Source organism: Necator americanus, chromosome II (assembly GCF_031761385.1).
Source record: "Necator americanus strain Aroian chromosome II, whole genome shotgun sequence".
Lineage (NCBI taxonomy): Eukaryota > Metazoa > Nematoda > Chromadorea > Rhabditida > Ancylostomatidae > Necator > Necator americanus.
The window spans coordinates 26,862,351-26,890,134 of NC_087372.1; the positions used below are offsets into that span (position 1 = coordinate 26,862,351).

Consider the following 27,784-nt stretch of genomic DNA (forward strand, 5'->3'; position numbering starts at 1 on the left):
CTTTGTGAAGAGATCAGCGAAGAACGAAAGACGATCATAAGCAGTCTGCAATAACTTAGCTAACAAAACCATTTGGACAAAAATATGTTGAGCCTAGAAGGCGCACTCAATTCGTAACTATTAGCTTGACATGGACAGGCAGAGATCGTTCACAGGATAAAGATCAGCGAGACTAGAGCAAACCAAAGAAAGCATGTTTAGAAGCGAAAGTCACTCCCGCGGGCCATATGCATCAGAGCAGACACATCGCATCCTCGGGGACCTGCGACAAACCGAAGTGTTCATACCCGAAATGGGTTTTTCTGTCGTTGGATCGACTTGGATCTGCTCATGCGAAGATCCGAAGCTCGACTGAACTGTCGTTCAGGCGCAGGACCAGCACCGCCTCCATGCTGCGAACCGAGTCGCCTCTTTTGCTCGGCCTCCAGTTGATCTCGTAGAAGTGATAGTTGCGATTCCATCATCTTACGTTTGTGCGCGAAGGTCAGCTCCTTTTGTTCAATGACCATTTCAAGCTAAAACTGAGGGAGTATACACTGGTTAATTGCACTCACAAGACCATACTCTATCGATTTGTTTCGAAAAGACAAGAGCACAAAGGAATGTAACAAAGGGTTTTCTGGGAAATACATGTGAAATCAGCTCTGAGGTGAAAATCTCTACAAGACAAAAGAGGGTCATACAGAATAAGAGGAAGACTGAAATATTTCTGGAGTATTCCGAGGGAGAAGAATGTTCTAAAACCTTGGATGTAAGTTCAAAGAATAATGGAAGAAAAAATGACTCTTTCAGAATGACCCACTAACATGGTGGAACCTATTCGTTCGTTATAGATATAAAAACCTTTTATCTGAAGAGCAAAGATGGTAGAAAAATCGCTAAGAACATATCCAGACCTGTCTTTTCTCCGTTGTAAGCTTCGAGATTTTCGACTCCAACTCGCTCTGCTCTTTCATCATTTTAGACACATTCCTGCTTCCAGCATCTCGTTCGAGTTGAGCAATCTGAAACGGATGCAAAGTTTAGTTAAATACTGTAATAAGAAACCAAATAGATATATGAAAAACTATTTGGTAATAGCGAAAGGAGAAATTTTCTTGATCCCATGAAAGGAACATGAGCATTATTGTTAAAAAAAAGAACGCTACTTCCGAAAAGCACAACGAACAAAGCTAAAAATGAGGGGAGAAAATTTGAATACTTGAAAGGTGGTCACACAAAAAAGAATGGACTATAAATAACATGTCAGAGCATAGCATCTGGCGAATGTTTGAAGCTAGGAGTTCTTGAGTCCGTATTGGAACAGCAGTCGCCGAACGAACTCAACGCTATCGTGCAAGGAACCAAGATTGAGAAGATTCTACAAGAAGAAGGAAAAGGCGGAGTGGCGTTATCACCTACGGTTAATATGTTCTGCAGTGGTTATTAAGCAAAGGAAGTAACTTTTTTTTGAACGCTTTGGGAAAAAGCCATCATAACTAGTGACGAGTGGTAGTAAAAAACCACAATTTCATCAAGACATTGACTCTCCACTTTCCACCGCTTTCTGGACAGCGAAAGGTGCTTGCGTAACTACGGTGAGCGGTAACGATATATCTAGAGGGAAAACTTCGGCTATGGCCAGAGCACGCTAGCTATTTAGAGGAATGTGCAATATTGATTAACAATAGCTACCGAACTAATGACAAATTTTTCTGATTTCTCAGTCACCAGTTTCTCCTTATGAAAAAAGAATTAGCGGAGGATCTCACACTCAGCTAGGTAGGTCCCGCCCTATTGAATTCTACTGAAAAAGTACCAGAGAGTGGTGTGTCACCACAAACACCGAGCAGATGAAGCATTCACAACAAAAACGACACCTGTGACTGGAGTTGCGCACAGTTTCTATAAAGCTCAGTATTCTCTTTCTCCATAGCTGCCAGTGATTTGTCTATAGCCTTCCTCTCGCTGAGCGTGTTTCGAACAGCTATTTCCGTCCGTGATTTCTCCTCCTCCAACTGAAAATTTCTGACAATATATTTATTACCGATAACAAGCTCATCTCGTCAAACTCACCGCTTCGATGTGTTTTTTGAGAGACGCAACCTCTCGATCCGCGCGTGCACGGAATCCGTCCAACTCTTTCTTCTCCACCTCCACTCTAACCAGCTTACGTTTCAATTCCTCCAGCTCCGACGTCAACACAAGCCTCTCTAAATGAACCTCCAGTTAGACGGTAAAAAAATGTGCTGTGATATCAACTGGATCTAGAAGTGCGAGTCAAAACAGAATACTATAAAATCGAGAGAATTTTCGAGAACTCTCGATCTATGAAAGATAGAACGGAACTCTGTTATGAAAAGAAACAATTTGGATATTCCTTAATTTTACTAGTTCTTACTCTCATAGAGTACGGTTAAAGGATCATAGTGAAATCACACCAGTATGTTTCAGACTACCAAAACTAAAATCATTCTGTTACTTACGTTCGGTCAGAATAAATAGAAAACAAAAATCAAGCGGATACTCACCCTTGCGCAACATCACAAGTTCTTCTCTCATCTCACGCTCCAACTTACTCCACTCAGATTCGGTCTTCTGGAAGGCAAGAATCTGCTGCGTCATAGTTCTCTTCGACTGGTTCGCATCGTCAACGATTCGTTCGGATTCGGCCAATTTCTGATTCAACAACGCAACCCGATGGTTTGAATCACGCAACTCGGCTCTGTGTACATGAATACATTAGTTTTATTCATGTACAGGAGAAATGCAAGGCTCTGAAAGAGTACTTCAGTCGGTCAATTTCTGCAGCTAATGCATCGTTCCTTGAGAGAAGAGCATCATGATTGTGTTGTAAATGAGTGATTCTCTCCTCGAAGACTGACTTATGATATTCTTCCGACGTCTTCTTCGCTGTAACTGCCTGGAAAAATGCAGAGGCTTTAATTCTATATTCATATGACATTTTCATGCGCTTTGTTGTATGGACTATGAGCACCGGAATGGTTACTGGACTATGTATTCCTTGGTGGTCAACAGATCACATCATCATGCGGAAACACTGGTATCGTGCCTGAGGACTACTCAGGCGCGACTACTGGGATATCTCCGCTGAACTCTTCCTACTCCAGCATTCCCACGGCCGACGAGGGCGCTACATAAGGGCTGGCGTTCTCGGCGCTATTTCATAACCATTTTGCTATTTGGTTTCGTATGTTTCCGTATTTAACTAACGTTGGATTCGGTCAAGGATTTGGTTAGTCGATTAAATTTGAATGGTAGTTTTGTTTAATCTCGAAAGTAACTTGAAAAGCCCTTGACCCCAGCGACTGGACGGTCTCGCGCGCCTAATAGAACGACCCCCCACCCCACCGCTCTACCACCTTTGAAACGCTGAACTCAACCGAGCGTCATCCTTTCATGCAACCATCTGGCTTATCCCTTGATGGCTGTGTATGTGTTGCTTTACCTTTTTTGTTGCTCGTGTATTGGCGTTTTGTAGGCATATAACCGCATTGATGCATGCCAACTACCTCACCGCTATTAGGATGTCGTAAGGTGTCGAGAGAATAACGCTCGAATACCTCTCCGAAGGACAGGATCCTGGCCGCACTCATATGAGTTCAGAAGCATTAGGACGCCATTGGGTAGCTTGGCCCACAGCCAGTTCCCACGAATCCGGGAAGTTGTGTCCGGGTCACAACCACTGATGTCCTCCGCTTCTCAACGAAGGGACAGATCACCACAATTGGGAAAAATACTTGAAACATAGTCGGGTCAAACTGAATTGAAGCACGGTGCAGTCGCGCAAGCGGTTGCGCTCAAAGTGGCGGAGTGGGCCGTAGTGTTTAGAATCGAGTGGGGACCCTCACCAGCACCATCCGTCGCTGCAGTTCGCAATGGTCACATGTCGATTCCAACCGCCATCTCTACCGCGCCGCTTCGATCGCAGCCGCTTACGCAACTGTGCCACGCTTCATGTCGTTTCGACACGACTATAACTTCTCCATCTGGATGTGCTCCGACCAAAAAGTATAGGAAGTCAGAACAGAATTTTGATTTCATCAAAGAATCAAATCAAAGGTCATTTAACACCATCCGCCCCGATTCGTTGATTTCCTTTCCTGCAAATTTTGTAACTATTGCGACTAACCACTTGCTTCCATTGTCTTTCTTCTGACTGCAGCTTGTCAAGGTGCTCTTTTTCCTTCCGTTGTTGCCTCCTGGAATCTTCGAGAAGCCTTTTTGCTTGCTCCAGTTCATGCTCAACATCACTCAACCGAACTCGTGAGACCTCAAAGTGATTGAAAATGTCTTAAACGAAAAAGTGGTGTACTCATTCCGAGAGGAGAATACCTTATACTCTGACTCTACTTCTGACAACCTCCTCGCAAGTTGATCACGTTCTTGCTGGAATTTTCTGCTCTCGTTCTCAATGGCTTTCATCTCGTGTTCTGCTCCTTTTGCAATGGTAGTCAGCTTTTGTCTTTCGGCTCCGATCTGCGAAAGCTCCAATCGTAGGGCTTCCAATTGGCTCTAAATGGAAATCAACTTCGCTCTATAGTTTTACGTTCTGAATCAAAGCTTACGATTCACCATCATTTGGTTGATTTTGCTGTCCTTTTCGCGGAGGTGCAGCTCGGCGCTCATGATTTTCGCTTTCAAGCCTCGGTGCTCCAGATCCTTCGCCCTCATTGTCTCCTCGTTCGATATATATAACTGTCTCTGAGTCGATAAACGTGATTCGAGATTTTCGTTCTCTAAAAATAAGAATAGTCAGAACAAACACTTCGGTGATGAGGTTTGACTCTACCAGCTATCTACTAACAATCGAAATTATTACTAAAAACTAAAAAAGTTAGTCTTTTTTGCACACAACCAACATGGATGGAGCCAAAGCAGCACGAAGTTCTGATCCATAGTTGCTGACTGCAAGAATTGGTCTTAATTGTGTGCTAGAGCAGACCTATCTTAGCAGTATGAGCTTGTTAATAAGAATGCCTTCTGTTTTTCCCAAAGGATTGGCTGCTGGCATTTTTCGGTAGCAAAAGGCAAAAAATAGTCGAGATAGTCGAAGAGTTTCCATGATTTCGAACTGTAGGAGGTGTATCATACGTCAGTACAATCAGGAATAACAAAAAACTACTATAGCGTCGCCATTAAAGTTATCTGAAATGCAAACTGAGCAGAGAACAGTTTCTTTAAATGTTTGTTTTATTTCCTTTTATCTATAACTTTCTTGTAATGTCATGTCTATAGAGCGCTAACGGAGCATTCGAAAAGAAAATATGCTGAAAGTTGCACTTAGCATTTCCACCAGTGCATCTAAACTAAAACTTACAGCATACTTTTCTTTTCAGAGGTCTACACCCTTCAGAAGAGGAGGAAATGCCACTGAATTTCGAAAGTACGCGGTCCTTCTGAAAAGTGAAGTGGAGCAAAGCTTCACTAGCAAATCTCCCTTTGTTCACCAAGTGGTTACTATCAGAGTAGATAGGAGAGAAGAAAGTACATCATCGTATTTAAGTTCCTTCAAGAACCACAAAAAGTAACCTGCTACAAAAATCTGAAGAAGGCTGTGCTGGAATGAGAAAAAAGGGCTACTTAAAGGACGAAGTTGCATTAGAAATTTTCTTAGTTAGGTAACCTAGATGGGAAATTTCTGCACATTGAAATAAGGTTCTGGACGCAGTGTTCAAAAATGGCAGCGTAAACGCGAACTAACCCCTGCGAATCCATGAACTGAAGGCTCCAGGAGCACCTAACAGGTTTCAGTTCAAACGACCCTCATATCAATGCATGAGTGGATATGAAAGCGCGTAGGGAGGATTTATGTCAACATTACGAAACTCAAGAGTTTCTCCGTTCAAATAATTTCACCTTAAATCCACTATACAAGCTTTATATTTCTGCGATAAACAGCAGAGAGTTCTAGTATGCATGAACGTAACTTTAACGGAAGTGAAAATTCAACCAATCAAAAATAAGCGGAATTTCAGTCGAATTATAACCGACAAGGATAATCAGGCAGCAAGTGAAGAGAAAACTAGATCGAATACCTCTACCAAATTTTGAAGCAATGAAGTGATTTTTTCAAGACTTTGGCATGCTACTTTCATACTTTCAAACGGGATTGTGTTTTTCTTGAACCAAGAAGTTCGAAGAAATTAGCAAGGATTAGTCTGTGGATTTCTCGAACCTACCACTTTGCAAATCCTGCACGCGTTTTTCCAGCGACTGCATCGCATTGACAGCTTCCTGCATTCTGGTGGTAGTTTTTTGCATCTCATTTCGGTGCGAAATCAACTCGTTGTTGAGTTCAGCCTAGATGAACGGAGAAATGCCGACTGATACCGTATGGTTTTCAGTGTGGCGCTTACCTTATCCCTTTCCAACTGCTCGATACGTTCTTTGAGATACCGAAGGGTGATTTCCATAGAAGAACTAATATCTAGTTGATCCGAATCGTGGAAGTGAACCTAGTGAAGAAGTTAATTGTTGGGCCTTTCGCATAGAAAAACAGGACAGACTAACTGTTCTTTCCGGAGATGTTCTGAAGGATAAGTCGTGTGAGCTTGATGTCGTTCGCAAGACGGAGACGGATTCACCTATTCCTAGAATAACTTCAGTGATAGGTGGTTGGCTACTTTACTATATTTGAAGAGTGATTTTGTCAGCACTCCGAAAAATTGATATAAAATCGACAAAAATGTTGAACTTTTCAAAGCGAATGAAAAGAATGAAAAAAGGATGTTTTAGATCATCTCGCTCAACACAGCTCTACTCAAAGGTTACCTGAAGATGACGTGGCTTTCGATATGTCAACTATGGATTGACCGGGACGGAGTGGAGTTTGTGGTCCTAAAAACCGGTGATTGCGCTGTCGTTGTAGCTAACGAAGAAGGAACAACTGGATGAGTTGACAAACCAGCCATGCTCAGTGCCATTTTCGCGCTTCGCTCATATTGATGGATCTTTTTCATCAATTCAGAACTTCGTGCTTCTCCCTCCTCTAGTCGTGACTCCAACTCATTGCGTCGTTTCTCCAGACGCTCCACTTTCGCGCTGAAATTTTTGTGCTTCTAGAACTAATTGAAAGTTGTCACACATTTCAAGGAAACCTTAAAAGACATCCCCACAAATCTGCCCTAACTTTAGCTAAACGTAAAGCATGAGACAAAGCACATAGGCTCAAGACAACCTGGACTTCCGGGCAACGCTTAAAAGTATCGCGCTATCTTTAAAAAACCAAACTACGCACTTGGCAGATCGAAGCTGAACTTTGAGCTGTTCACATTCAGCTGCCCTTTCCACGGAGTTCCTTTCGGACTCTTTGTAGTTGTTCAGGAGATCAGCCATCGCTTGTTTGGAGGTGGTCGTTTTTTTCTCAAGAGCAGCTCGAACGTGGGCAAGTTCTTCGTCCAATGCTTTGCAGGTAGTACGAAGCTCCGTGTTTTGATGTACGAGCCCAGTATTCTGCAGCAGTGTTTCTCATACAATATTTCGTTTAACAGCTTGAATAACACCCTCGAAAAACGTACAACTTGTTTTAGATTATTTAGCTCTTGGAGCATACTCTGAGTGTCCGATTCCATTTTTTTCACCAAGTCCGAGCTAATGTCACTCTTTGCTGTTTTGTCGGCCAATTGAACTTCGAGTTGTCGAATCTTAGTGAGAGGTACTCTCGTTACAAGTGTGGAAAAAGATGGAACATTGTTTTAGAACCATCAACTAAGTACTAGTAAATCTGAAAGAACCTTGTTCGTGAGCACTATAACTTTGTCGCTGCGCTCACTTCTCTGCTCCATCTCAGATCGTACTTTTATCTGCGCATTTTGCATTCCCTTGTTCAATTCGCGAAGTTTTTGCTCTAATTCTGCAATTTCAAACTTTTAGTTATATAGTAGTGGAAAACAGCTCTTAGGTAGAAAGTGAGTTGCAAGCCCAAACTTACCAGTGGTTTTCTTCTGCTCATCCGCTAGTCTCTTGGCCTGTTTATCTCTCGAAGCGACCATTTCAATATTCTCCTGTAACTGCCATACATTTTGACAAATGTGCAGAAAGAAGAACAGAGAACTTACAGAAAAATGTGGGACACAATGAAACAAAAAAGCCAGAAAGGGATATTTTCACAAGAGTCTTTTTTCATTGGAAGGAAAAAACTGACTCGCATCATCAAGTCAGTTTTTAATGTAAAATATTTTCCCCAAACAAGATTATTACCCTTTTTGCTGTTAAAACTACAGAAAAACTAAGAGAAGTCATCGAGAGTCAACAACTTAACCATATCACGTTTAAATTGAGCACGGATAAGTCACGGATAAGTCACCAGTAAGCTCGTCTGTAATGCTACGCGAATGCTACACTGGGATGCGTAGATTAGTTCTGCGATTATTAGGAAACAAAGACGGACACATATCCGGCAGAGGATTACGGGAAGAGCCATTGCTGTAGTTCCTCTTATACATACATCATGCATGCAAAACCACAGTGACGAGCATCATCATCTAATCTTTCCTTCGAGCAGCACTGCAAAATCTACCTGACCAATTTCTAGAGGAAGAGATTCCATGATTTTTTCTTAGCTGATCGCTAGATTTCACTTCGAAATGCCGATCACGTGAATACAAAGATAAACAATATTCCATGTGAGCAGTAAGAGGTGTTGCTAAGAAGCCCGCGATCCCACCATAATAAGAAATCCGACGCAGTTGCTCGCATTGACATTGATTTTTTAGACGCTGATTATAGCAAAAATGTCTAGTTTTCTTCTTTTTCCCCCACTGAATGCAACGCAAGCAATTGACACGACTAGCTCTATCAAACCTAGTGTTCTCATGACTGCACAACAGCTGTTCTTCAGCAGACTTATTTTTTTGTAAGAAAAAAAGTATTCTTCCAGTGAGAAAACAAGGAGAAAAAATAAGGTGATGGCACTTTCTAATATCTCTAAACACAGTGAAGAGTTATTTGTTCACACTAAATAAGCAAAAATCGATAAATTTAAATTTAAGGCCTCTGGATAGTTTAAAGTCGCTGGTAGCAGCAAGGGATGGTCGATATATTTCCTGATATTTCCCCATACGAGAGGCTTCTTTCAATATCCAATATCTATTACTAGCTACACATATTGACAATACGACAAGAAGTATTGAGCAAACAATTTTCATCTTTGTTTAGTGGTTTTCTCTAACCTTAAAAAGGAAAACACGGATTGCTAAAGACATCCAGAGGGAAATTATAAGAAAAGAAATGTGTTCAAGCAGAACAACAGAGTCTTATAAATTTCTGTAGCATTTGTAATTGCTTCACATTCGCAACATTGCTATTTCATTATTTGTTTTCTTCTACTGTACTATTTCGCGTCGTTGCTGCGTTCACCTCGCTTTCACGCTACCGTTACCTTAATGAAACCTATAACCACCGAACATTAAATATTTTTTTTGCAACTCTCCACACTTATTCTAAATACTTATGAGCGTTTTTTTGTTCCGTTTCATTTTCTTTTTTTCTCAGCATCTTTCGAATTTGTGAGCAGTTTCACATTCTGTTCTTGTCACTTTCACGCCGGCTACAACGTCAAATTATGGTGAATTGAATCGAAAACCTAATAAAAAATGTGGAGATCAAATGAACCACAAACTGTACATATCTCAGTCATTTTTGACCCACTTGAAGAAATTTTTATCGTGGCAAAATTATGTTTTCTATAGTTCCGATTCTCTCGGTGATACGCTTAATTTCAGTTCCATACAACACATGTAATACTACTACACACAATGATGATCAGCGGTATTCTAGGAATCACCGCAACGGTTCAGAGTTCTGTCGCCGGCTACCGCCAGCAAACCCATAGGTAGTCGGCAACAGTACTGCGACGTACTCCTACTTCAATATTGGTGAACGCAGCGATAAAATATTAAGAACCTTCATGTGCTATAGCAATTGTGGTTGTTGCTAGGTTACACAGAAGATTTTAGAAACCAGACCACTTGGCTTAAATATGTGAATGTGGTATCGCCAGTGTCAAACGCGATATGTATGGTCCGTCTTGGAAATTTTAACGACACAACGACAATTTTAACGAATCCATTATTAGAATGCAGAAGTTATGAACCGTCATAGAAGTATCTAGAAACCAGTTTTTTTTTGGTCAGGGAGAAGTTCGATTAGTAGTGGAGAGTTTTAGTACTGAGATTGAGGCGGGCTCTAAGCGATACCTTGTGGTCACAATGTCCGAAAAGTGGTGGATGCAGATGAGTGCAGCATAATAACTGCTGAGCATTGTTGTAGCAACAAAACGGATAAGTGTAAATGTAAGGTAGTGGGGTAAAATAGGTGTAGAATTTGGAGATTTGGGCATTTGACGCCAAATGATTTGTAAACTGTAGCCTGTAAACTGTGCTCAGTCTAGTTTCTCTTCGACGTGAAAAACTCTCTTTTAAATGCTGGTAAGTCGTTTTGAATTAGATAAATTTTTGCGCATGCTTAAAGCCTCAAAACTAGTTGAGGGTGAGAAAGTAACAGAATCAACGAGGACAACAAAAGAGAAAAAACACAAGCAAAGTTAGAAGTTAGTTAGATTTTGCGCTCAGAAAGAACGCTAGGAAAGGTTGAGGATCTGGCAGCGATTAAATCACAATAGTTTGTCCCAGTAGCTAAGCAGATTAGGAGCAAAATCGAGAGTCGAACCTTCTCTAGGACTGCCAACCGATCTTTGTACTGTCGCTCTTGTGTTTCGCTTGTTCGTAACCTCTCCATTAGTCCGTCAATTTTTTGTTCCATTTCTTTCATCGAGTTCGTCTCTGTGAATATCAACATTCGGAGCAGTTAATTCTATTACAACTCTGAAAAGGTAGGACATTTGTTAGCGACAAACAACACTAAAAGTTACAGCGGTTGGCAAGTGGCTAGGGAGAGCAACATTTTTAGCGTATTCATCGTATATATGTAAAACACAAGTGTAATTTTTCTAGAGCGATTCTTAAAAAAACATCCGTTAAATAATCACTGTTATTAGACGGGTGTCAAGATTTGTCTCCAACAAATGTCCTGCTCAACAGTACTCAGGCAAATACTGTATTCAGATCAAGTAAAATAAATAGGCGGTGGTTCATTTGGCAGTAATGGTAAACCTGTATGATTAACGTAGATGATCATAAGCAACATTAATTACGATGCTGAACAAATTCACTTCTTGTCACAACTGCCTCCAGTTTTGCGATTTCCCCTTCTAGGCTCTGCTTCTTTCTATTCGCTTCTTCCAGATGAGCAGCGGATTTGACGAGCTGAACAGAGTGTATCAGAGCTAAAAGACGTCATTCTAAACGTTTATTGTACAAGTGAGCCAACCTTCACTTGGCTTTCTTCCAGCTGAGCAGCAAAATTGAGCCGAGCTCTTTCCTGCGACTCATCGCGTTCTCTTAGACGACTCCTGAATCACTTCATTTCTGTTCTGAGATGGAAACTTTCTGTTATTTAACGCACTGCTGCTCTTCTTTGTCCCTGTTCTCCCTTTCAATACGCTGTGACAGCTCCTTCATTTCCTCCTTGGCCTCGTCCAAATCGGCTCTAAGAGCTTCCTCACGGGCGTGAGCTTCTTTCACTTCTGCCTCTGCTCTCGTTAAATCGGCCCGCAAACCGTTCAAGAGGGTGTTTTTCGACTTTTCGAGCTGAAAAATCTTCGAACATGGCTCTTAAGTTTTGGAAAGAGCTATCTTCTTTTGTATTTGCTAGCAAAATTACTCTCATGAGCAGGTGATCGATCACCTGCTCATGAGAGTAATTTTGCTCAATAAGAAAAAAAGAAGTTCAATAAGAGAAAAAAAAGGCGACAAAGCAGTACGAGATAACAGGAGTCATGAAGGCACTAACGTGTAAACATAATTATTTATTGAGTGCTCCAGGTGAAAAAAGGAAAGTGGCAGAAATAAAATGTAATTGTTTCTCAAATCCAAAAAAGTCACCTACCTCTTGCCTTTCATTCTCCCACTCTTCTCTGTCAAGATTGTTCTGCTCAATCAAATCCTCCATTTCCTTTTTATGCTTTAACGAGGTCTCCTGGAGTTTTTCTCTGCAAAACGACCATTGAAACTTCACATTTCCATGGTGTACCATCTTGATCTCATACATGAGCTCAGCATTCTCTAAAGTTATACTATGCTCCTCTTCCATGAGCTTCTCGTGAAGACGAGTAAGTTGTTCCAAACGATGCTCGCATTCCTTCACCACTTTTTCTCTATGTTCCTGGAAAGCCATAGAAATTCCTCTGCTAACAACGGAAAAAGAGGGCTTTGAGCTTACTAATTCAGATTTCACCACTCGAAGTTTCTCGCTCCATTGCTGTTCGATTTCTCTTTGTTTAAGTTCGAAACTTTCTTCGGTACGAATTTTTTCTGCTTTCGCAAACTCCTCTTTTTCTGCAGAAGCAGACTCCAACATTTTAATTTGCTCTGAAAAAAAAACTGTTTAAGATGAAAAAAAAAACAACGAAATAGTCAGTTCGACAAGGAAAGTTGTCAGTAAAATTGTGAAAAAAGAGAAGAACGCCAGCAAAATAAGAAACCAACAGTAAAAGTCATTTAAATTAGTGGTGACCAGCAAATTCCGATACTCCCAGTACGGATTTGGTACGAGTTCTACACATTACCGTAGGTTGCTCGGAAAAATGGGAAATTTTAGTTTGGAAAAGTTCAAAAGCTGATTCTAGAATTCGTCATCTAAGTGCTCCCAGAACTTTTTCTTATTTTTCTTTGTTGTTGTTCTAAAATGGACAGAAATCATACCCTTCAGGTCTTCCACTACTAACTCTTTCTGTTTGATTTCTGCGGTGAGGCGGTCGAAATTCAACCGAAGATCGTCCATCAACGAACGTTTCTCGCTATCCTAAGACACGTCATTAGAAGCAACTCGGAGCTGACACTGTTTCAGAAGTTAGTTCATTTAACCTCGGCACGACGTCTTTCAGCGTCGCCTTCAGCTTGCGCCAAGCGCGAATTCACCGTAGCAACTTCGTTCCGCATTGTTGCAAGATCATCCAGAAGACCATCGCGTTCTCTGGAAATCATATGGGATTGTTGCTTTATTTCTAGTGTTCAAGAGACTACAGCTAGACTAATGTATCCTGTCATTCCTTATCCTATTTATCCTACGACACATCAAAACATGAAGAGAATTGACCTCTTGGGGTTTATTGCATGCTACTCTGAACATCTCTACCTGATGGAGCTCGGGCTGGACAGCCGCGATGATATTTCACTGAAGCAGATCATCGTCCCACCGAAAAACATTCTTCACCTTTGTTTCTTCATTCCATTTAGCTGATCATAGCAAGCAAATGGCGTTACCAAAAGATTGTAGTGGAATTACCAGTGCTTTCGTCAGGAAATGCGGTAAAGTACTACGGCAGACCCAATTCTTCTCCACTGACATCATAATGTGAATAACTAATGCCGCATAAAGGTAAAGAGGTAGCTGGGCTATAGGCACCGACGCCTTCTCTCGTAACCCTCACATGAAAGCTCTCTTGGATCAGTTTAAAGAATTTTGCTTCATTTTTTTCTACACCTGCACTTATATACGCTTACATGGTGTGGAGGGACTTTCCATTTCCAGCTGAAATCGGGACTTCTTCCGGACAAAAATGGTTGAACTAAAACAAGTATTGCATTGTGCGTCTAAAGGCAGCATACCATGAATCTAACGTGGTGACTTAATCCGCGGGAAAAGCGAGAGATGTGGTTGTAGACGGCGGGATCCGGGAATGTTCCGTTCATCTCGGGGAACGGTAAAGAGGGTTACGGCGGATTCTCCGCGGATACCTCCGAGACATTACGTGTACAACGGATATTCCTATGCCGGTGGATACGCGAACATACCTCGAGGTCACGCTCCAATCGTTCACGGAGACGCAGACAACCGTCTTAGGTGTTCTTCTGGCCATAGAGATGAAAAGAACTACGCAGTTATAAGGAAATACGTAAAGAAGAATGGTGTGGGTTGTCGAAACTAGTGAATAAATTAAAGAGGAATGGTGTTAAAAGTACATGTCATTTTATGTGTTATTCTAATAAGAAAACGGAAGCGATTTTTGTCTAGGAAGTCTAGGAAAAAAGGAAAATCACTTTCGGGAAGTCTTGAAATCTTATTGAATGAACTCTTTTTCTTCTTGTAAGTTCCAAGAGGTCAGAGAGACAGAAGATCCCTCTGTTCAAATATAAATTAAGCTATAAAAAGCTTGGAACGTACAGGGTAATCCTGTTGCTTTTGAAGGCTGGAATGTTCCGTTTTTAACGATAATTTTCACATACGTCATTTGAAGCTATTAGATAGAACTTTTCTCGTATTCCACGTGAGGATTTCTCTTGCTTCTGGTACGGTCGCAAGTTCACCTCACATCACAAAATTCCAGTGGGCGTGTATGATTCTCCAAAATAGTTTGGTAGCTCGCACATGGATGCGGCGCCCACACAAGGGGAGCGCGTTGCGACTGAGATCGTCGTGAGAAACGGCATCTTCTACGCCTTTTTTTACGACGATCAGGGAAAGATGAGGGGAGCCATTCAAATCCAAAAATCTGCAGCCCCTACCTTCTTCCGCGGATTCCCTCACCACGACATTCGATTCGTGGCATGCTGTCTTTGATGATATCAACCTTAATTAGGTACAGGTGACCACAGACACTGCTAACACTAACTTATGAAACTCCGTAGATTTTCATTCCGGAATAAATGATAGCTGGAACACGTGTGTCGTAACCAGAAGTCATGCTTCGAAGATTAGTTCTGTCTAGGGATGAGTATAGGAATTCGGCCTAATGAGTAATGTTTCTAATTTTTTTCAATTTAAAGATCGCCACCAAACACTGAGAAGGTCTTGATGATTTAAAGAAGTTTCGACTCAAAATAGAACTTGAAATACACGCTACCTCTTCACTTCTTCCAGCTGTTTTACCAGTTCAGTGCACTCGTTGCTTCTTTCCTTTGTGAGATTTTGATGGTGGTCTAGCTGCTCACGTATTAATCTTACTTCTTCATTATCCTGAGAAGAATTTATACGAAAAAATCCCGGAAAACTCTAGTGTTTGCACTAACCGACTCAATTCTCTCTTCCAATAATCTCACGGTGCTTTTCAGTTTGAGCACCTGTTGTTCATGAGCGATGTTTAACTGCTGCGATTCCTCCATTTGCGATTTCATCTCTAGAATTGATTTTTCCACGGATCGGAGGTGTTTTTGAAACATTACCAACCCTCTCTGTGCTGATTTGCATTGTCGAGCTGGTCCTGAAGTTTGTCGACGTCAGAACGAAGTTGTATCAACTGATCTTGCAAGGACCGGTTGTCATCGCTCAAAACGGTGTTCAATCCTTGTGCCTGTAATGAGCAAAATTTTCCACGAATTTCATAAGAGAACTCGCGAAGATCCGCAAACCTCAGCTAAATCTTGCTTCAGTTGTTGTTCCTTCGCCGACAATTCTTCAAAGCGAAGGGTGTGCTCCGTAATTTCGGTATCCTTCGCGTCTAGTCTGGACAGCTCCATGTCAAGGTCGTGCTTTAATCGTGAGATGTTCTCTTCAAGCGTGGATATTGTGAAGTCTGAATGGTGCATATGACAATCTTTGCTATTTCCACACAATTATCGTTAGGACACCTTTCTCGTCAGCTGCTTTTCGAGCGGCTGAATGCTCAGCCTTGACAGTTCGGAGCTGCTCGCGGAGGCTTTCGAGCTCTGCGTTGAAGCGGTCTATCTCGGCTTGCATTCTGCTTTCACGTGCACGCTCCTTAATAGTAGATTTATCTAGGAAGAGTGGATTATTCTGAGATAAATTCGATCAAAATGAATTTTACTCAGGTTCCCAGATCACTACAGCTCTATTGGGATAATCGAAGGAGGGGATGTGCAAACTTAGAGAAACAGTACCACAGAGAGGCTTTTTGTTCAAAATGATTGATTGCACCAACAAAAAAGATAACTTTCTTGAAATCAAATGGAAACAAGTAAGGAGAACGAAAATGGAATTCACTCTGTTCACGAAAAACTGCAATTCAGAAAACTTTGAAAAGGGTGGAAGTCGACATTTCTGGGGAAAAAACTTACGAGAAAAAGATACGAACTTATTCGCTCAAGATGCGGACAAGATACTCATGATATGTGACTGCTGCTTATCAACTCAAGAGCACTCAAGAGGAGCAAGCAAGTGCATGAATGATCGGTATTTGCGCCCTATCGCACTTATCACTCATTTCACACGCAGACTGAAATGTAAAAAAGAACACACGAATGAATTCAAACCTCATTCAACCGCTCCTCCAGTTCAGCTTCGTGCATTTTATCCCTGGATGCCAACTCATCGCGATGGCTTGACATGAGACCTTCGATGAACTCCTTGTGATTTCTGGAGTCAGCCTTATTTTCACACGCATCATACTAGATCTGTTCAGCAGAAAATCACCTGTGTGTGGATGTTATCGTATTTTGTAACGACGTCAACATAGCTTCTTTCATAGACTTCTCCTGCTCCATTGTTTGAAGACGCTCGGTGGCTCGGCGCAGTTCATGTTCGACTGTCGACAACCTCATTTCTCTGTAATGCTCAAATCCAGGTATATATGCGTTTCCTCTGAGTCAAGCTGGACCTCCAGGTCCACCTTGATCTCTTGCCCAGTCTTTTGCGTTCGGTTTATGTGAAAAGGATTTCGGTAGAAGATTTATCATCCTCATTAATAGGAGAAGGACCGGTTGAGTTATGAGTTGGAATTTACTAAATGGTGAAAACTGATGCCGGTGATCATATGAGGATACGCAAAGCTCTTGAATTAGATGACTGTCAATTATTTTCGGGGCAGCTTGGGTGAATTAATCAAATTAATTAATCAGCAATAGCTTCTCGTAAAAACTCATACTTCAATATACCTTTCGGTTGTTTCCTCATCCCGCTGTTTGTCACGATCTTTCTGAAATCGCTTTTCTTTTTCGTGAACTTCTAGCTGTTTCTTGAGACGATTCAGCTCCATTTCAGTGTGCTCGACCCTGAATTAAAATTGGAGGTAATCCCCTACAGTGTTAAGGCTGCAGTGATGTTTTACTTCGAGTCAGCTTCTCGTAGTTGGGCTGATTTTGCGGACAGTACGGATCTAATTTTTCGCATGGCATCGTTGGCAGTGTGAGGGGTAGCTGAAATGCGTCATTCCCACGGAACGTTAATAAAGGGGCGGAAAATTGGAGAGGTGGAAGCGATGGTAGCATGGGGCGTACCTGGACTCTCGCTACGTGTACGCAGACGCATGGGTGCTGAACTTAGTTCAGCCATGTTGCAGATCCGCGAAATCGCATTTTCCACATCCTCGCACTGCTCCTTTGTTCTGTGAAGCTCGTCCTGGAGTTTTTGAAGTTGGCGAGTCTTATCCATCAGTTGTTTCTCCGTCTACAAAAACAGTTTCATCGCTTGCATTTCTTCCATGGTAGAAAATATAAGAGACCTCGATCTGACTAGTTGACAAAGCCTCGTACTTCGCCATCACCTCCTCCAACACTTCGTCCTTTTCTTTCGCCATTTTATCGCGTAACTCGTTGTTCTGAAAGTCGTGTTCACAAGTTACGATTTCTTCCGTGCACTACATTTTCCTACTATGAAAGAAAAAAGACTACAAAATTCATAGAAAAACTTTTGAGAGCTACTAACGCTGCTTGGCCCCACTGTGGCTTTGCCCAGATTGCGATATAGACTACAAATAGGAAATCGCGCAAGGTTTGCAAAAAAGACATACGAAAATCCGCAAGATCGCTTGAAAGAGATTATATACAGCTCCAACGCAGATCCAGGTTACCCAAGTTCGATGTAAATATTGACGATCTTATCTACACAGTTTTACGAGTCCATAGCTACACAGAAATTCTACAGTACCTTGAATTCCGCGTGTCGGATCGCTTTTTTCATCACGGCCGCGCATCGAGTGAATTCCGTCATTTGCTTGTCCAGATCTTTAGCTGTAGATGTATGAAGCTCTCGAACCTAAACCATGGAAGAGTCTGGAAAGTAGAAAGACAAACTTTGTAACTGCGTATTTCCTAAGGAAGGCGGAATGCTCTAAATCATTTTAAAAAACCGTATGCATACAAGCTCTTATCTCACACTTACCTACTTAGACTCCTGAGTTCATCCATTCATGGATCTTTCTCTTCTCTATTCTTTATTTTTTAATGGAACGATCATTCTTTATTTACGCTTCACATAACGGTATATGTACATAGGTATGCGCAGTAAAGGCGCCTTTGTCGTGTTCAAATCTACTTTTCCAACCACTAATTACTCACTTTTTTCTCAAGAAAACTGCACTCCATTAACACCTACATCGGCAATCTATCAACTCCAAGTCAACAGAAAATTGTCCAAAATTATTATGGATAACTAATTATTAGCGCAAGCGTAACAGAAAAATGTGATATATCTCTAAGATGTTTCCAAGCGATAACACGGGCAAAATTGTGCCATTGCCAACAAATAAATGGTTCCGACGCAGGAAAGGCAACTTCGGAGCATGACCTCCGCAGCCATAGCAACACAATTAAAGCAGTAGCCACTAACACTAACAAATAGAGTCTAACCACGTCGGTCATCCACAATCGAAATTTATACAATTTGCAACCGGTTCTCCATCAGCCACATTCATAGGACCTTAGTTGAACCGTGACCAGTAACCACTACCACTTTCCAAAGCCCTTTCGCCACCTCAGTTTGACTTCAGAAAAAAAGTACCAGAGATAATTCTAAACCAGTTTGAGACTGTCATAGGCATAACGTTTGTTGCATTAGTGGTCAAAATTAGGATCAAACAACTAATCTACGACCTGTTATCGAAGTTTAAACGTCTGCGACATGATCAATGTTTGAGTTTGACCTTGTCAAGCCTATGTTGTGACATTTATAGGAAAAAATGACTATTTACATAAATATACTTAACAATTAAAACAAGGGATACACAATATTTTTGACGTTCGAAGTAAAACCGTAGAGATGTATCTACCAAAAGGGTTGGGAATTCTATCCCACAGCAAACTAGATGAAGCTCTGAGGCTGAGTAAACTATCCGTTATAAGGACTGTATGCCAAGAAATTGAGCTCTAAAACATTTCTATTTTAGAAAACTGATATGAGAAACAATTTTTTCGGCTACTTCTTGCCAGTGTTAAGTCACTAGCTTTTCTACAAAGCTGAAACTGATACTTTCTCAACACCAACAGGAAAGCAAAACAATCTTTTCCTTGAACAAAACACTTCCATCAGTTTCAGAACATATTTTCCTTCGAAGAACATTATCCACTGAAAAGCTACTCACCTTTCGTTTCACAGCCGTGAATGCCTTCCAGAGGTCGATAAGTTGGCGATGTTGATGCTCAACTTGGCTGCGATAGCGCTAAAATATGTTTAGTCATTAAAACAAGGAGTGGAACATGTTTATTTTCCTTCTAAGGTCCCTAAGTAGTTTGTCAAGAGGCTATGAAGATAAGGAGCAGGCATATAGGAATTCGAGTTCTGCGACATCCGGCAATAAGGTGCAATGAGGTCATAAATAACAGGGTGACAGATATGAACGACTCTTGTCGAGAGCATAGCACCACTGGAACGCTAACAATAGAAGCTGGGAGTCTCATACAACCAAGTACAGGTCCTCTTCTTTCCTCCTCCATCCTTCTCTCTTATATTTCTTTTCGCAGAAGCAGGATGTCCGTGCTGCACGAAGAGACAATTCGAGAGAGACACGTACATGTTTCCGTAGGCCCAAAATACTCGCTAAAGTAAGCAATTAATCCCCTTTAGGTACGATAAAATGACGCATTCTAACGAATTTTCACATGCTCAATCCGAAGACTAGGAATCTTTTCGGATGTCAGGAGAACTAATTAGGGAGATTCGTAAGAAACAACCAAAATCGTGCATTGAACAAAGAGTGGGATAGAAATGGGACAATTTCGATTCTCTATCTCTACTTGTGATAAAAAAAGACACCTCTTTTTTTGTCTTAACTGAATGTTGAATCCAACACACAGCTGTGATAAGGAACGTTATCAAAGGTTCGCTGTTGAAAGGTGTTTTTTTAAGACTCAACCGAGATATTTGAATGCCTCTAAGAAAAGTGAACGCAAACAAGAACTGACAAAAACTCAATGGATATTGGCGAGGGGACGATACTTAGAGTGAAACTCCTAAAATAATAAGCTCCTTTAAAGGTAGTTATTCTTCTCACAGTCTCTGGGGAAAAAAAAACGTAACAAGCTTACGAGAATTATTGATCACAAAATAGAACTGAAGTAAAAAAAAATACGTATTTACGTACAAATGGGTAGGTTCAGCTTCAAGGAAAGTATCGCCCCACAACCATCTCGGGTATACAGTGAATAAGGAACGCGTATTGCAGAAAACGTTTCAGTCGGTTCAGGACAAAATTTTCCGACTCACCTGATTTCTCACCTATTCCTAAAAAACTAATTCTGAGCACAAGATGAAAAGGAGGAAATGAAACCCCATTAGTCGAGAGTTCATCACTTGTGCGTAAGAGCTACTCTATCGAGTAATTTCGAAAAAAAAAGGTTATACGCAGTTTCATTTCGACAATCCTTGACGGAATACTACCATGGGTGTGAAGGAATACCTCGCTGGGGAAAGTGTTCCTGCGAGTGCTCTTGTTCTGGAATAGTCAGAGGGTGTTTTGCATTTTTGCCGTAATACTTGTAAACTGACCCCAAACCTATTCACTACCAGAGAGAAACTAAGATGAAAAAAATCTCGAAAATTATCTTTCACGTCCCACGAAATCGGCAGAGATTGGCTGGGATCTCTCCAGGAAAACATCCATTTCTTCGTTTAAAGATCTCAATATTTTCAGTTTCGCGATATGCTTTCTTGAAAGTAGAGTCGAGGTTACTTTAATATGTACGCACCTTTAACAATCTTACCCTTATTTCGTAGGAATTATTTCAGCTTCAGATAATACGAATGAAAGGAATTCCGGCGTTTTCCGTTAGCTTTCATGTGCTGTGCAGAATGTCATAAAACGCTAGACTGAACAGTTGTTTTAGATCAAAATGAAAGTGGCACCAATGAAAATGCAGTGATTATTCTGATTATGCGATGTGATAGCAATGCGCGCAATAAGAATATTATTCGAAAGCTAATAATATCCCGAAAGTATTATATTTCCATCCCTAATGTAGTACGAAACTCGAGATATCAGTGCAATATGGCTGCAACAGGCCATTCACAAAAAGTAACGCAATCTCATCTGACAATGTGAGCTCACAATAACATGGAAACCCTGCACTGAACAAAATTAGCCGATAAAGTCAGAAGTGCATGACACCGGTTAGGGTTAGAATAATCTGCGGGGCAACTATTGTGGTTAGAGCTATTGTTTAAGCGAAACTAATTAACACAGAGAGATTCTAACAACGACACTACTGGTGATTTTTTTTTTCAAAGCGGCGGTTATCTTGCAAAACCATGAAATATATATGACAGACTTAAACGACTAGTATATAGTGATAATGGAACTATCAGGAATTAAGAATGAGTAAGTGGAAAGATGATTACTACTGCGATAGCAATTATCATTTTCTATGAAGGCTAAATGAATTGCGCATTGAAATTGTGAATTCCAATACCGAATAATGAATTCTGCATGATTCAGATGCACTTTCATTCATCCAAAACTGAGGTGCGCTGGAGGAGCGAAACGTACAAGGAGTTAGATTATGAGTGAACGACTAAATCCAGAAAGAAAAAGATAGCGGATGTGTCACAGAAACTATATCGAAGGTATTTTTTTTAAATAACTTCAGTAGCAACTTACTGTGTTCTCTGCTTTAAAGCGATCCCTGTCATCCCGTTGGCTTTGCTCCAGCTGCTCGAGGGCTCTCGTTAGCTCAACCACATCCTGCCTGAGATTGTCGTTTGCAGCCAGCGCGGCATCGTTTTCTTCACGCAGCATGTCGTTTATTTCTTCCAGTGTGTTATTTCTGGGAAAAAAGCAAGTCGTAGAAATTCAGAAAACTTACAATAGTGAACATAAAAAACATCCAATCGCTTTTCAATTTTGGTTCCTTTGAATGTTTTGCAAAAATGCGTTGTTTTGTCCCTTTTTGCGTTTGAAGTTTTACTGAGAAAAAACTAAAACTAAAGCACTTCGAAAGGATTCTGAATTCATTTCATGGCCACATACCCAGATGAAAACTTCAAAGATGTCAAATGAGGGGAAACTAACTCACTTGAAAAGCTCACTCTTCAGTCTAGAAAAGAGCTCATCAATACTTTGTTGCTCCTCCAAATTCAAGTGTTCGTCGGAGTACTGCAAAAGACGTGGAGATGAGCGAAATCTGGGCGAATAGACATGTCGAACGTCGATGGAGGAAGATCTGGAGAATATCTACACATTTTTAAAAAAGAATCCACAATAATGTATGAATTATAGGTATATAATTATATTTCGAGCACTTTTTGGATGGAATGACACAGGACGGGTTTATTCCGGGATGTTCTACAAAAATGCTGCAATGGGTGGTATGGGTATGCGTAACTGGAAGCACTGTTCTCGCGACTTTCTAAAACCTCTATTAAATTTTTATCAACGCAATTACATTTGTATTGCATTTATTTTTTGCGTAAAACAACTAAGATCTGAAGGTAAAACAAAGCTGTTGTCGTTGTTCACGCTGCTAAGTTTTCGAGCAACAGTTATTAGATCACGACGAGAAAATACTAAGCATGTGATCCTGTAATCTGCTTCACCCATTCAACTGTTTAAAATGAAGGTAGTTGATTTTTTCATGTCCTTACGCAGCTTTCCAAACTCGCAGTTAGTTATAGGCACCAGAATAAATCTCTTCGTCGGCGATCCCGTAACGGGCAGTTTGCACTGTAGACGCTAATTAGAGGTTGTCCATCTATACGAACACCTCTGGTGTAGGAGGTATTCATCTACAAGCCGACATGACCGGTCTCGGCTACGTCTCCTCATGTAGGTAACCAGGCTGGTGGGAAACAAAATGTTGCGAGTTCTCATCAAAACCGCCTCCACTTTTTTTATGATGGGATATCATGAAATAACGATCAACCATAGATGGAGTCACAGTTATACTACAGAATGGTGTAATGTGCATTGGAAATTGTAAGAAAAACTTTGAATGGCTACAAAAAAGCCATTCAAAGTTTTTCTTACAATGTAGTACAATGTACAAAGTTGTAACAAATCTGCAAACAACTGCTCGTTCTTTTGTTTTTGAAACCCAGGAAGATTGAAAATCCTGGAGGTACACCAAGGAGCTACTAAGAAAGAGGAATATGCACATAAAGATATTTGTTCGTGCACGAAATGCTATTGGAATGAAATAAAGTTGTTAGCTGAGAAAATTGTGCCTTAAGTAGTCGGAACCGTCGACCGTGGTGTAAACACTTAGAAAGAATGAACGTAATCGCTTATTTTTGCTATGGTTGAGTAGACTGCGTCATTTACAACTGATTATACGGGCATATCTATTTTGTGTCTACGGTCAAGTACAAACAAAACAAAGCCACATATGAAGAACTGGGTGTTGAGAGTGAAATCTCATTTTTTTTTCATCCTGGTGGATTTGTTCACTTTTCACTGAGACAAGAAGCATGTGGGTACCAAAAACTTGTTCAAAACCTTCCTTTTATGCTATGAGGAGAAGAATATCTATAACGGATCGAGTAAGGATACCTGTACAAATTATTAAATAAAACGATGAAACCTGCAGCAGCTGCAGAAAAAAAATACATGAATACAAAAATAAGCCTATGAAAGTACCGCTCTAAAAAGTCGTATGCCCCGAACTTTGCCATGGCAACGAAGTGAAAAGGTACGAATAAGTGATAAGATTAATTATTGTGCCCATGTTATCCAGCGACAGGATCCCTCCACTTTACTCAATTCAAGTAGGACAACGAACTCTGCGTACGTATGCGATTCGCGAAAATTAGCAGATTTACCCACATCACAAAGGGTGTCTGCTGTATCTTTCTCAGCCATCAAAACCGTGCAGAGATGACTACCAAAAAAAAAAAACTGCGTCGGTCCAACATTTTTGCAAATGATTTTTCATGAAAGATCATTTGCATCAAAGAATCCTTGGTATTTTTCTGATTATTCGAAGCAGTGGGACGTAGTTTCCTTGTCATGTCCATATGGGACATGTCAAGGAAGCCATCACCACAGCTTAGAAAAACGGAAAATGTTGTAACGTAGAGCAAAACACTGCAGCGAGTCAAAGTGAAAAATTCACAAGCTGTGTGTCTTCCGGAACCACCCCACAATTCTCAACGCTGATAACTACATATAGGAAACAGCAACGGGATATCATAACTCAAAACCAAATGATAAAACTCAATAGTACAGCTATCCACATACGTCCAAAACATGCGTCGAACGATGTGGATGTCGAGCTTATAAGAATAAATTATATAATAGCCCAGGAAAGCGTTTATCCATTCATGTTAAGCATTACCGTTTAAAAAACACGTCAATCTGGGAAAAGCAGCGGAAATTCAAAGCGATTGGTGATGGTTTGACGATGCCTGCATATATTTATTCTAAGAATTCATTGTAATCCACGACTGCAAGCGCTCTCTTCAGGTCAAAGCGATATGCTGAGCTACTTATAAATCTTAAGCTAACCTATTCACTGTTTATCTACTATTTTTTCTCTGCTTGCTATATGACATGATCATGTCCATTAAAATTATCCATTAAAATTCACATTATTCGAGTTCCCCGCCTAAATAGCCGACCAGAGATATGAAAAATAAATGTTATGATAGGATTTTAACACTCGAAGAAAATGAACTGTATTGTGAAACTGATGATCCTTTTTTATAAAAGAAATTTTAAAAGCGGAAACACGAGAGGATAGATTGAAATATCGTTGTTTTATAATTTTGAAATAAGAACTGCGAAAATAAGAAATAAAGAAAATTTCTTTCTTAAAAAAAAGAGAAATGAAGTAGTGGAGTTCTGCAGTTGTTCTGATGTCCCCATAATGTAGAAAAAAATTTTCGCCTCAGTTACAAGAAAACGGACTAGGACTATAGGACTTACAAGAAATAACAATTCTTCGCGAAAGTATTCGTAAGCTCAGTCCAATTCTTAGATGCTTTAATGATAATGCGATTATGCGATGTACTCGGCGCAAACAGATTCGGTTTAGGATTGTTTTGAATGATCTCTCAAAATTTCAGCTCTCTCGTTGCTGAGGTGTCTACTACATGTAGTTACATGAGTAAATGGCGGTTGTTGAACATTTAAAATAACCATATTGGTTTCAAAGTTGAAATCCACGTAGGTACCTCGGAACCGAAAAATTAGCGTCTAAAAACGCAGGGCATAGCTGTTACGTTGTTCAGTTCAAACCAAAGTGAAGTATGGTAAGACGACTTTGATTTGATTATGTATTTAGTCTGAGCAGAAAACTTATTCTTCCCCCATTGGGATGACTGTGAGCGCAAGGTCCAAGGATAGCTGGGACGTCGCTGGGTATTTAATGTTCCTGCCATTTCTGGAAGTGCAGCAGAACATGCAACATGTGTTTAATGAATTTTCGTCTAATTGCGTCCTGGTGCTATGTATTGCCCACTCATCTTTTCCTCTACGACGTGTTCGGAAACACACATCATCTCACAACACACGAAGGGGGAACCAGTTCAAAATCAAATCTCTCAATAATACATGTTCGGCTCACATCAAGTTTTGAGATAAGTGTCTAATTGTCATACAGGTTTTTAACAATGGTGAATAGAACGCAGCACTAAAATAAATAATAGTATTTACGTATTAAAGCGCCAGAAGCGAGCGTAGCGCACTGCTAAGAGGTTGGGTTCTGATTGTGTGGTCGATGGCTCAAACCTGTAACAGGCCGGCGGATCCTTTTATTCTTCGAGGTCGTTACATTTTTACCAAAATTGTTTAGGAAAGATAGGAGGATGAAGTTTCTGGTGTTAACCAATCCGCTTGGGGTGCGCCCTCACGTTCACTTCAAATCAGAATCGTTTGTGTTTGCGAAAGTGTAACTGGTCTATACAATGACTCGTGGTGGCTAGCCGATGTGTCAAGTCCGAGTATCCCAGGCAAGTGTGGTATTAATTTATCGATCCCAGAAGGAAGAAAGGATTGATTGGCACTAGGGCGGAAAGATAAAACAGTGAATTGATACATTGGCTGAATTCGCAACTTATCGTATAGGCTGCAGTCGCGTCCATAACAAAAAAAAAATGCTGGATTGAACACAAACGCATTGCCTCATCACAAAGGGATTGATAAGCAGAAGAGTCCTTTATGCAAAAAATGACGCCTCTGAGATTGCGTTGTATGTACTGACTACGTAGTCGGTGTCAAAGGCACCCGACACAACATAGTTTCTTTTCAGATAGGCGTTGATAGTGTGCGATTCGATCGTTACGATCACGAAAATTCCGTCCACAATCAATTCCAATAAAACTTGAAGAGATGCATCAGAATGTAAAGAGGCTAAAAAAGTGGGCTTGTCTCCTTAAATCTCATTCCATGTGATATTTGGATGCCAGTTTCAACACAATCACAGGTGCACCTGCCTTTTCTACGGTTTTTTCACCTGCACTTGAGCTATCACTGTGTTGGCTACGAATTGAAGCATTCTCATTTTCTTCTGGACAAGAAACGAAGAGGCGAATGCCGTAAGAACAACAAAACTTTCTTATCAAGACGTGGTGTAAAACTATTTTTAGGCCGTGCGTTAATTACGCGAATGAATCAGGTTTTCACCGTTTTTGCTGCTGATCATCACAACTACTGACGCCTCATTGGCCGCTAAAAGTTTGATCAAAAATTGCTAATTTGGTTAGCTTATTTGCGCAGAATTCCCTTTGAATATCTTTTTTGAGTAAAAAAAAAACTGCGTGCCAACATAACAATAACTGAAGGTATTGTCATTAAATCATGCGGTTGTCGAGATGCTCAGAAAAAGCATGCACTTCATATGTCTGTTCATAGAGCTGTGAGAGTAAGTGAAAAGCATCGGGAAATTTCTGAGAACCATTGGAACTGAACAAAATTTCTGTCTTTTCTGCATTAGAACTTCATAGTTGCGCCATAGAGGACAAGAACAAAAATGAGACCACAGGAAAAAAAGTGGGCAATTCAAAGAACAAGTTTTTTTCAGATACTGCGGTAAGAGTCCTAAAATATATTATAGAAACAGGGGCTAGGACTGAGAGAAGTGAATCGTTTCGCCTCTTCCTAGACGATCCACTTTTGGATACACAACCGCAAGGTGTTATCCTGCTAGTCCTGGGGCGAATCATTCTCGTATTCACGCATCATAATCAGGGCTACCATAAAACTTATCGTTAAGCTTTAGCTTTAGCTACTCACAAAAGATTTAAGCTCGATTTTATCCTACAGTTCTCTTCCTTATGAATGAGAAAATGAAATCTAGTAAGCATAGGTTGTTAATAAAAAAATACCTTCAGCAATTCTTTCTCAGTGGACAAGCACAGAGCTTAAATATGTGGGAATGTCTGATGTTGCTGCAAACCTAACGGCCAAATAATTATGCATGCGCTATCGCAGTACATAGAGGTTGCCTCTGGAGCTCGACTGTGATATGTAGACTTTAATGTTTTTTCTCTTAAAATTGTGTGCGCATAGACAATCAAAACACTATGTGCTATGCACAAGCGAAAAATATAAGGATTAAAGAAACGAAAAAAGCTCACACTTCGCTAGAAAACTGGAGTTCTAATACTCAAAGAAAAGGATCCC

At 40.6% G+C, this 27,784-nt stretch overlaps 1 protein-coding gene across 2 annotated transcripts in view; it reads right to left on the reverse strand.

Moving 5' to 3' along the window:
• RB195_019602 (uncharacterized protein) overlaps nt 1-27,784 on the reverse strand; it is a gene marked incomplete at both ends in the record, with an annotated part of 32,841 nt that overhangs the window by 1,611 nt on the left and 3,446 nt on the right. Inside the window, 42 exons of one of the 2 annotated variants that reach the window (XM_064187529.1) lie at nt 288-515; nt 897-1,004; nt 1,860-1,997; nt 2,056-2,192; nt 2,511-2,704; nt 2,769-2,902; nt 4,133-4,273; nt 4,336-4,515; nt 4,576-4,739; nt 6,183-6,303; nt 6,360-6,458; nt 6,514-6,593; nt 6,775-6,840; nt 6,908-7,044; nt 7,241-7,455; nt 7,521-7,646; nt 7,737-7,855; nt 7,934-8,006; nt 10,672-10,784; nt 11,174-11,267; nt 11,332-11,413; nt 11,467-11,651; nt 11,950-12,052; nt 12,110-12,225; nt 12,283-12,431; nt 12,765-12,864; nt 12,927-13,035; nt 14,906-15,018; nt 15,072-15,178; nt 15,229-15,352; nt 15,411-15,574; nt 15,630-15,759; nt 16,272-16,374; nt 16,432-16,563; nt 16,893-17,009; nt 17,066-17,153; nt 17,235-17,403; nt 17,459-17,554; nt 17,884-17,991; nt 19,316-19,393; nt 21,827-21,992; nt 22,242-22,388. In XM_064187529.1, the coding sequence (XP_064043411.1) occupies nt 288-515; nt 897-1,004; nt 1,860-1,997; nt 2,056-2,192; nt 2,511-2,704; nt 2,769-2,902; nt 4,133-4,273; nt 4,336-4,515; nt 4,576-4,739; nt 6,183-6,303; nt 6,360-6,458; nt 6,514-6,593; nt 6,775-6,840; nt 6,908-7,044; nt 7,241-7,455; nt 7,521-7,646; nt 7,737-7,855; nt 7,934-8,006; nt 10,672-10,784; nt 11,174-11,267; nt 11,332-11,413; nt 11,467-11,651; nt 11,950-12,052; nt 12,110-12,225; nt 12,283-12,431; nt 12,765-12,864; nt 12,927-13,035; nt 14,906-15,018; nt 15,072-15,178; nt 15,229-15,352; nt 15,411-15,574; nt 15,630-15,759; nt 16,272-16,374; nt 16,432-16,563; nt 16,893-17,009; nt 17,066-17,153; nt 17,235-17,403; nt 17,459-17,554; nt 17,884-17,991; nt 19,316-19,393; nt 21,827-21,992; nt 22,242-22,388 (5,353 nt within the window). The remainder of the gene's footprint in view (nt 1-287; nt 516-896; nt 1,005-1,859; nt 1,998-2,055; nt 2,193-2,510; nt 2,705-2,768; nt 2,903-4,132; nt 4,274-4,335; nt 4,516-4,575; nt 4,740-6,182; nt 6,304-6,359; nt 6,459-6,513; nt 6,594-6,774; nt 6,841-6,907; nt 7,045-7,240; nt 7,456-7,520; nt 7,647-7,736; nt 7,856-7,933; nt 8,007-10,671; nt 10,785-11,173; nt 11,268-11,331; nt 11,414-11,466; nt 11,652-11,949; nt 12,053-12,109; nt 12,226-12,282; nt 12,432-12,764; nt 12,865-12,926; nt 13,036-14,905; nt 15,019-15,071; nt 15,179-15,228; nt 15,353-15,410; nt 15,575-15,629; nt 15,760-16,271; nt 16,375-16,431; nt 16,564-16,892; nt 17,010-17,065; nt 17,154-17,234; nt 17,404-17,458; nt 17,555-17,883; nt 17,992-19,315; nt 19,394-21,826; nt 21,993-22,241; nt 22,389-27,784) is intronic. The other variant, XM_064187530.1, reaches the window with a different exon arrangement.